This window comes from Gobio gobio (genome assembly GCF_949357685.1).
Source record: "Gobio gobio genome assembly, chromosome: 1".
Classification (NCBI taxonomy): Eukaryota; Metazoa; Chordata; class Actinopteri; order Cypriniformes; family Gobionidae; genus Gobio; species Gobio gobio.
The window spans coordinates 13,367,494-13,376,847 of record NC_137097.1 but is presented as its reverse complement, the minus strand read 5'-3'; the positions used below and the strand labels follow the sequence as shown (position 1 = coordinate 13,376,847).

Here is a 9,354-nt window from a genome sequence, read left to right as displayed (position 1 = left end):
TGTCCCATAAAATGCTTGGGCCTCCGCTGGCATGTAGGCTAGCATTTTCATAAGGTCACGGTGCTTCTCCTTCTTGACGGGCAGAGGGTCCTCGTAAGCACGAGCATACGTGGTGGAGAACAAGGGAGCTGGAGGTGGTTGATTCTTCCTCTGTTTGGTGATCAGCCAGGTCTTCCATCCCTCGTAAAGGCTGTGGCTCCCTTTTGTGTGGACACACCATGGATCAGCAGCTGAAATCATGATTCAACAAGAAATTCAATAAAGATTCTTCCTTCACGCACATATCCCTAACACTGTTAATCTCAGAAAACCAGTTTAGTTTTAGTTTAGTTCTTCGGTTTTTTACCTGTCACTTTCAACCACATCATGGATGTGATTAGGAGGCCAGGTGGACGCTTTAATGTTGCATCAGGAAGCTGCCTGAAGTCCGCACATTTCATCTCAGTTACTTTAAATGGATGCTGCTGCCTGGCTCCACGGATCATCTTGGCAACATCAATGGGGGTGTGGAGTGTGGACACCTTACGCCTCTTGTCCAGCGTGGCAAATGAACGGTCACAGGGAAGGAAGGAGTGACCAGACACCATGAATTTCTGCTCTATCTGACTGAAGTACCTTCTAGATACGAGCAGGGCCATGAGGTTTAGGACTCGCCAGTTGTTGTTCTGCCCACAGCATCGGTCACTATAGATGATGAGCTTCCGTTCCTTTGCCTGGACTAGGGGAGCGAAAGATGTTTCTGCCCACTTCAAAAGACAGCTTGCCACCTCGATGGAACCTCTGTGAGCGATGCCCTCATGCCAGAGGCACATTGTAGGAGTATCGTCAGTGCCCATCTCCTGGATACAGAGGTTGTAGTTGGCCAGCTGCCGTTGATAGTACACGTTGGAGTGTGTCAGGTTTGGCGTGAACACTACCCCCTGCATGTCGATACAAATGACATGGCAGTCATCATTGGCTTTGGCCCAATCTGTGTCAGCCTGCAACTGGGTGTACGCTTTTTCAGCTTTCCGGTGGTGAAGCTCACTCTCGGCTGCGATCTTCAACCTTTCTCCATCTGTTGTAGCAGCTGTTAATTTTGAGAACAGGGCGTCACATTTCGCACAAGTGTCACTTCTTGGCTGCCCAAAACTGAGGTTCTGCTGCTTGAAGATGTCCCTATAGAGCCAGAACTTTGCAGTGGATGCTGGATTGTTTTCCTTGTACAGGCGGAACATGCGGAGCAGGTTTAAATCAGGGCTCAGGTACTCCCTCTCCACATCTCCCTTCAACCGTGAGTAGTGGTTCGGTTGGCGTGGGAAGCTCAGGATATGCTCTCTTATCCCCTCTCTCACTGCAGGATGAATGCTATGAGGCCTAAAAAATAAACAACACAACTCATGAACACGGGAAATATAATAAACTATGCTGGTCTGTTTTGCAAAATTGCATTGTTTCTTTGACATTAAATTATAGGATTTTGTTTTTCACATACAGTCATTAAAGGGATACTTCAGGATTTAGCATTAAGCTTTGTATCAGTAGAAAACCTGTAGTATTTTCGAATTACCGTGCTTTCCTCCCTCATGTCCCCCTGAGACGAGAGATTTATGTATTTTTTGTCTGGAAAAAATCCTGCGATGACGCAAAAATCGTCATTGTTTACATGCACATCTTTTGTTTAAATCTAACTGAATTTATTACGATTTGTGAATCTGAATGTAGTGTTTACATGAACGCTAACCAAGTGATCAGTTGATGTGCATTCTCCTCCGTGAGAGATAGCCTACGAGACCAGTGTGTCTCTGTGTCCCAGTGCATTCTGGGAGTTGTTGTCTTTCATCCCCATAAATCAAAAATTAATTTTCTGACTTTTCTCAGTCTAGAAGGCTCCCAATTAAAAAATAATTTTACATTTCTACTACATAAATGACCCATTTTAAATACACATTAATCTTTCCTGAGGTGAAGTTTTTTTTGTTTTTTTTTTTACTTACCTGTTCTTATTTTTTCCTCTGAAGTCCTCTAATGGAGACCTGACTTTAGCTACCTGCTCTGTTCCCTCAGACTGACTGCCTAACTTTTCTTGAATAACCTTTTCAAAGATATGTAACTTTAAATAAATATGTTATGGACAATGTATCTAATTAAAATCATGCATGTAATGAAAAGTTAAACGGAAAACGCTAGGCTATAGAAAACTTGCCTGTAGGCGACTGTTGTTCAGTTGAAAGACGGACATAAATGTAAGCTTACAAACAGCAAGTCTTTGGCCTCCTTGTTGCACATTGTACTTGAAGGTGTACTTCCTCTTAGTATTCTCAGTGTCAGGCCCACGTGGTCGTCTGCGACTCACCTTGTGCTAGAAGTAAAAAGAAAAAAAAATACATTTACCATAGCGTAGCAGGCTAGCCGTCGTATGCTGTCAAGTTAAGGTCATTAAGTATGTGAGTAGGCTTTGGTTAGGAGAATGAACAAGCCATGTGTGTGCCTTTTAGGGCATCAAAGCGCTGTGGTCTTTAATGCACTTGGTGGCCTACTTGATGCTGGTCATCCTTCATCCATCCTCACAAAATTTAACATTTACAGTGATCAAGCACATGTGCAGTCTTAGTGAATTGAAGGCATACAGTAGTATTCAATTCACTGGTTATTTCATGGGCCTACATTGTAATGCATTGCATACTGTTGACATGATATGGTCATGAATTGCTTAAGTTAGCCTACCTGCTCCAAACCAGAGAGAATGATAGCCTGCTGCCTCTCATAAGAGACAGCATAAAACTCTGTGAAGAGCTGGAGTTTTCTTTCATCTGTTAGGCTTGAACACTGCCTGGGACACGTCTCCTTGCACACCTTGCCCTTAACAGAAACAAAGTCACATTAGCGTTTTTTTTTTTTTTTTAGCTATAAAAACTAGAGCTATTAGCAGCTATTAAGGTTACTTGCTAGAATATCAGCTTACACAATCAATGCATTTTTTTTTTTTATTACCTTTTTTTAATTTATTTTTATTATTTATTAAATAACAAGTAACAAACATAACATAGCATACAATATTACAAAACAACGTGTTGCATTAAATGGTAACGGGATACAAAAATTATATCAAAATATTTTAAACACGTCAATGACTTTTTATTTTATTTTTGTTACCAATTTCAGTGAAGACATAAAGCAATCAAATTCTACTCTAAACATCTTAAAGATTGGGGATGAATTTACATAATAATATTTACATATTATGTTTGTTTATGTATACAATTCTGCCAGCAGTAACGTTACGTATAACACAATCTATGAATGACGCAGCTGAGCTGGTGTTAGAGACGCACCTAAAGCGTTTCGATTCATTTCTCCGTGGTTATAAGGAGTACAGACATGTTTAAAACGTCCCCTGAATCCTAATTTTCTCAGCTTTCATTTCGACCCATTCATGAAATGATCCTTTAAACAGAGTGAGCTATATGAACTGTAGTAGACAGAGCCTACACGCCCCTCTGACTGTAACCGCTAACTTTAGGTAGATACTTTGTATACGGGTTTTCACTCACCTCTTTTGGTGGACTTTTTCCTTGTTTTTGCTCTCCTCTCCGGTTCACATAGGGTTTCCCAGCATTCCTCAAATACTTCCTTGCTCTGTCCTTCCATTCATTCACGTTCGCTCTCCTTTTTTTGCCGAGGTTTTGCCTATTAATGTCCGCAGCGGACATGAAAGCAACCGGCGTCTCCATTTTTCGTTAGTGGACATAAACGGTTTTTCCGCGTGAGACTATTTTAAATGTTAAAATACAGAGTTTTGGTCGCGCGAACACCCCCCAGAGTGATTCTGTATACAAAGTGGCACACATACATTCAAGTCACATGGTTATCTCAATTTTTGTTTTTTTGGACTAATACGGTTGTTCGTCGCATGAACACATTTTATTAAGTTTATTAAGGAGGGTTCTTTACAAGGTTTAGACTCTCTGCATAGATGCATCCATCTATTCTGACCCTTTCCCTTCCAACCACTTTAACCTTAACTCTTGTCATGTATGTTTGTGTATGTATGTTTCATGTTAGTGTAGTCTTGTTCCGTGATTTAGTTATTAAAGTTTGTGCACAACATATGTTTGGTCCTGACTCCCTGCCTGCAAACAAATTGTCTCTTAAATGATCGATCTTGCTACGTGCTCTATAGGCGCATACATAAATTAAGAGAAATAATTATTTTTCTGTAGCCATGAAAAACATCCTTTTCTAAGAATTAATTAATAATCAATACTGAACGTCCATAGGACTAACTGATTGACTGTAATGTTAACGTAGCTACGTCAAGTTAATATATTTAACTGATTTGAATATTCATAATTAATCATAAGGAAAAACATAAGGAGTTATGAATAATTATTCATATTTCCCCAGAGCTAATTCGCTACAGCATTTTATTCTTATGTTGCAGTCGTCTACTGCCCCTGCTGCCTTGCCAAATGCTTGGTGATTAGCCAAGCGAGCAAAACCATCCCCAACCACTTGGAGCTCCTCCTGTGTGCAAGGGAAGTGGACAAATTGGGGGACAATTCAGTCAACTTCAGCTTTGGGGAAAATGTTGGATGTTTATGCAAAAACATCCTGTTTGATCTTATTGTGCCACTAGTCAAACCATTGTGTAGTTCCTACAATGTGAAGAAATGGTTAATTCAAAATAAGTTTTTAAAACTTTTTGAAAAAAAAAAAAAACATGCAGTATTTTTAAGTATATAATATTTTTCGAATTGTTCACTTCCAAAAACTTCCAACAGTCATGCATGTAAATGTCACAGAGAATGGATACGCTGATACAAAATATAAGTCACATTTATTTAATTATTGGTGTGATTGGTGTATTTATTTAATAAATGTAATATGTTAATAAATTATTTATGGGTAAAATTGACTCAAATTGATTTTTTTAATAACAATTACACCCACCCCACCCCTAAATCTACCCAGTGATGTATAGTGCATATACCTGGGATCGAACCCACGATTGCATGATCACATGATATGACACAAATAAAAGGAAACAAAGCATTAAAAGGAAAGTGCCCTGTTGTCGATAGAGGCGCAACTTTAGTAAACACTCCTATGGGTCGTATTTCAGGGAAGTGACAAATTACCTATATAGGAGTATTGGTTGGAGGACATGTTGGACCATACATACTATATGACATTCATATTACACATGTACACAATACATATATATAGGAGAAAATGCCACTATTATTCAATTAAGAGCTTGAAACTCTGCTTTACCTTAGTTTGTATATTTTGAACCAAACAGGAGGCATGGTAAACTCGGAAGTGAATCAGCTGTTCAGCGTAAAGCAGTTCTGAAGACATGTTGAGACCTTTTGCTTCCATCTCTGCAACCTACGGAAATGTAAAGAGCATTTGTTTAATATACTGGATTTACTTGTAAACTGATTCCAATTAAAGTCTCATAGTATGCATTATATAAATGTTAATTAATGTAAAAAGAATGAAAAGAAAAACAAACAAACATAAATCTCTGTCCACTCACTGTGCAAACAACAACACCACAGTTGTTTCCATCATTTCGTCGCCATTGCTGTGGATTGCACACGGCCCACCCATCCAGCGAGTCTAGATTTCTAAAAGCATCTCTGGAAAATAAAAAAAGGATGTAAAGCGACTGTACCCAAGTCAATACATATTTTGTAAAAAAATAAAATAAAATAAAAGTGTACAAGACTAAAACAAAGAGATAATACAAAATATATATATGGAAAAACATATAGCAAGCTAAAATTATATATATATATATTTATATATAATTGTGGACATAAAGTTGAGTATTTTAAATACCTGATTATGGGTATATAATGTTTACAAGTAATGATTGTTCTAGTTTTTTTTTTAAGGAAATCTTAATGAACTTTCAATAGTTATTGACATTATTTGTGTAATTTGTCCTATTTTAACATGTGTTAGGGTAATATACTATTTTGGATTATTATAGTCTGTTACTGTTGCTATTGGACCGTTTTTACTGTAATTGTACACTTTTTTAACAGTGTGTGTGTCATGAGTGTGAGAGTTAATGATCAAAGGAATTTCATCTGTTGGTGTACTCTCTCTCTCTCTTTAAAGCTGATCTATGGCAGATTGAAGAAACAGCAGAACTAATGGATGACTCTGGGACAGTGGAATAGATTTTTCTATGTAAATTTCTATGCACGTGAACGCGACTTTTAATTTGGTATCAGAGACCGCTAAACTGATATTTGAAATGCTTCTCATATGCATGCATTGGAGCCTTCTAAACTTCGATTTTAGAATGCCAAATGCATGCTCAATGACCACACGGGCAGCATTGAGCTTTCTGTTAAAGCCTCTTTGTCTAGCAGACAAGTGGCCATTGTCTCTATAAGGCTTCATAAGTTGAGGCAACAGGGGGTAGGCAGAATCCCCAATTATGTGCATTCCCTGTGGAGCAAGGGAATGAGGATCTTCATCAAGAACACGACCAACCTCTGTGAAGCGAAATGCCCTGGCATCATGCCAACTCCCAGGGTGACCCACACTGATGTGACAGAAGCGCCGCTGACTGTCACAAAACCCAGTTAAATTTACAGAATAAAACTGTTTCCTATTCATGTATGCTATGGGATTATCACAACGGGGTCTCAGTATAGCAATGTGACACCCATCCACTGCACATATAGCATTGGGGAAACCTGCTGCGTCAAACCCTAACTTTGACATCTCCAGCCTTTGGCCTCTGGGCCAGGAAATGTGGTGGGCCATGTATGAATTGACATAAGAACAAAAATGATGGAGATGCTTGGCAAGAGTGGATTTTGAGATATTGAATCTATCTGCCACCCCACGATATGACTCTTGATTGGCCAATGTCCAAAGGCAGGCAAGAACACTGTTTGTGAGTGGCAGTTTGGTCTGTTGTAAATTCATATAAACAGGACCAAGGGTGGTAATGACATCCTGCACAAGTACATGCTAACACTTGTAATAAATTAAATTAATTGTATATTGTACACACCTCCACTTGTTCTTTGGAAAGCCTGAAATGCCCTCTAAATTCTGAGGGACTGTAGAGAGGGACAACGTCCTCCACAAAATTCATGATTTTTGGAACCATTCTGTATATAACATTAAGAAAACTGTGCTCACTATATACATGTAAAGGAAGACACAGGTAGTTAAAATGTAATGTTCAATGTTTTATGCTGAACTGGGCTTTTAATCAAATAAGTAGGGTATACAGGAGTGTTGGAATAGGAATAAAAGTCCATTATTTCTTTGAGTAAACAGAATGAATAATTATCTATATTTAAACCAATAGGCTAGCAAAAATTAAATTGTTTATACGTATATTGTTTATAAAAAAATTATAGGCCTACTAATTACATTGAACCTTTACTCACCTTCGTTTCTCATTGGGCTCAATTTCATGCAAAAAGAATGGAATTTCTATCGCTTCCAGCTCGTCTGCGATAAAGCAATCAAACGCCACGTGATCTGCCATGACTGACGTAAATGCAGCATCACTACGGGAAGCAGAAAGTGTCCGACTTCACGTCTCCGTTTGCAGCTCCTCCCCGCCTGTACGCGGCTACTCTCGCCGATCTGCTCCATCCAGCCGCAGCCGATGTCGAACACACCTAATGTTTGTCATGAGGCTTGTTCGACTTCACCCAGCGATGCGTGGCGATGCGATCAGTGGCTGACTTAGAGCAGTGCATGCCGGTTAGAAATGTTGTCCGACTTGTGCCGCGAGAGCGATTCGAGAGCAGCCGGCTAATATATCCGGTGCAGCAACACAGCTGTTCCACGATTGGCCAGATTCACCGCATGACAGCGATCACGTGTGTTTCGCGTTTATTCTAAAACCTTCAGCTCCACGAATGCTCACAAATCTGTTTTTTATAACGGTAAAACCTCTTTTTATGTAATCGCGATGTTATATTGTCATGTTTATCAAAATAAAACTGATAAAAACATACTTCATTGATAGTGTAGGCTTAAATGTTGAACTTTATTCTTGTACAAACACACGCTGAGTAAAGTATTACATGACAATAATGTCTCTGAAACATCTGTGTATTGCCAAATATTGCATTCATTTCACGTCAGCTGTGGTAAAGTATGCCGCAGCCGATGTCGAACACACCTATGTTCTGATTGGTTCATAGTTTGATCATTGTTCACAGGTGTCCCTTGTCTTTTCATCAGTAGTCTGTGTATTTAAGCCCTCATGTGTGCCATGTGTCTTTGGGGAACAGGGTCGTCAGTGTAGGGTGTTGCAACATACGAGTGGAGTGGGAAACTTGTTTTGATTTGTAATCCGGATTGACAACTTTGGATCATATTGAAAGGCGGTGGAGCACGACTGCTCCGTGAATGGATCAGAGGTAGGGCGGTGGGAGAAAATGGATTATAACGAAGGGAGAAATGAAGGAACTGAAGTGGGAAAGAGGGGATGGATGATTGATAATAAAGATAAAAGGAACAAAAGAGTAAGAAGTGATAATGAAGGGGAGTCGGAAAGTGATGAAGATAGACAGGAGATGTTTCAGAATGAAGTTAAGGAGAAATTTGAGGTTGTGATTCGATTTAATGAAAAGGGACAGGAGATCATGAAGAAAGTTAGCCCATTTGTGCTAACTTCATCTCTGGCAAGTAAGATAGGGGAGATTGAATATGCGAAAATCCTTAATTATGGTAATTTATTGGTAAGGTGTGCAGATGCTGGACAAATGGAGAAATCTCTGAAATTAAAGGAAATAGCAAAATGTAAAGTGGAAAATAGTGGAAGGGTGGGAATAAGGAGGAAAGAAGGGAGGATTGGAGTGATCACAGGGGTGCCGTTGAGTGTAACAACGGACGAGTTAAAGAAAAATATTAAGGGAGCTAAAGTTGTGAGTGTTCAAAGAATGAAAACAACAAGGGATGGAAGTGCAAAGGACAGCGAAACGGTATCAATTGAATTTGAGGATGAAGCAGTGCCAAAGAGGATTTTCCTGGGGTTCATGAGTTATCCAGTGAGGATTTATGTTCCAAAACCAATGAGGTGCTTTAATTGTCAGAGGTTTGGTCACACTGCAAAAAATTGTAACCGGCAGAGAAGATGTGCAAGATGTGGAGGGGATCATGAATATGGGAAGTGTGGGGCAGGGGTATCTCCAAAATGCTGCAATTGTGGAGGAGATCATAATGTGGCGTATGGTGGTTGTGAGGTAATGAGACGGGAGACAAATATCCAAAGGATTAGAGTGGAGAGAAAAATTACATTTGCAGAGACTGTAAAAGTAACAAAGGAGAGGGATAGTAAAATCCATGAAGTAGAGGATATGGTCACTCAAGAGCAAC

At 39.4% G+C, this 9,354-nt stretch overlaps 1 protein-coding gene across 1 annotated transcript; it reads right to left on the bottom strand.

The window, feature by feature from the left end:
• Positions 1-6,108: 6,108 nt before the first annotated feature.
• Positions 6,109-7,510, bottom strand: LOC307117172 (uncharacterized protein; the record flags this gene model as incomplete). The annotated part of the gene is made up of 3 exons (XM_079801933.1): positions 6,109-6,966; positions 7,025-7,124; positions 7,410-7,510. The coding sequence occupies 3 exons, from the start codon at positions 7,508-7,510 to the stop codon at positions 6,109-6,111; spliced, it is 1,059 nt and encodes a 352-aa protein (XP_079658059.1).
• Positions 7,511-9,354: the final 1,844 nt, after the last annotated feature.